This window comes from Mizuhopecten yessoensis, unplaced genomic scaffold, assembly GCF_002113885.1.
Source record: "Mizuhopecten yessoensis strain PY_sf001 unplaced genomic scaffold, ASM211388v2 scaffold674305, whole genome shotgun sequence".
Lineage (NCBI taxonomy): Eukaryota > Metazoa > Mollusca > Bivalvia > Pectinida > Pectinidae > Mizuhopecten > Mizuhopecten yessoensis.
In genome coordinates, this window is record NW_018459081.1 from 1 (window position 1) to 461 (window position 461).

The 461-nt window shown below is 58.5% G+C and overlaps 1 protein-coding gene across 1 annotated transcript; it reads left to right on the plus strand.

Moving 5' to 3' along the window:
- Window positions 1-6: 6 nt before the first annotated feature.
- LOC110440660 (mucin-19-like) lies at window positions 7-457 on the plus strand (the record flags this gene model as incomplete). The annotated part of the gene is made up of 1 exon (XM_021483823.1): window positions 7-457. A coding segment is annotated over exon 1 (447 nt), but the record flags the coding sequence as incomplete, so codon positions are not given.
- Window positions 458-461: the final 4 nt, after the last annotated feature.

Sequence of the window (461 nt, forward strand, 5' to 3'; positions counted from 1 at the left end):
CATAACGGAGATGACCACCACAGCGACACCGGGGATCACAGCGGTAGCCATAGCGACACCGGGGATCACAGCGGTGACCACAGCAACACTGGGGATCACAGCGGTGACCACAGCAACACTGGGGATCACAGCGGTGACCACAGCAACACTGGGGATCACANCAGCAACACTGGGGATCACAGCGGTGACCACAGCAACACTGGGGATCACAGCGGTGACCACAGCAACACTGGGGATCACACCGGGGATCACACCGGGGATCACACATCAGATCATCACGGGAGTACTGGGGATCATTCATCAGACACACATGGTACCACCGAGGATCACAGCGGAGACCAAACCGGGGATCACACCGGGGATCAAACTGGGGATCACAGTGGAGACCATAGCGGGGATCAAAGTGGAGACCATAACGGGGATCACAGCGGAGACCATAGCGGGGATCACAGCGGGGATCA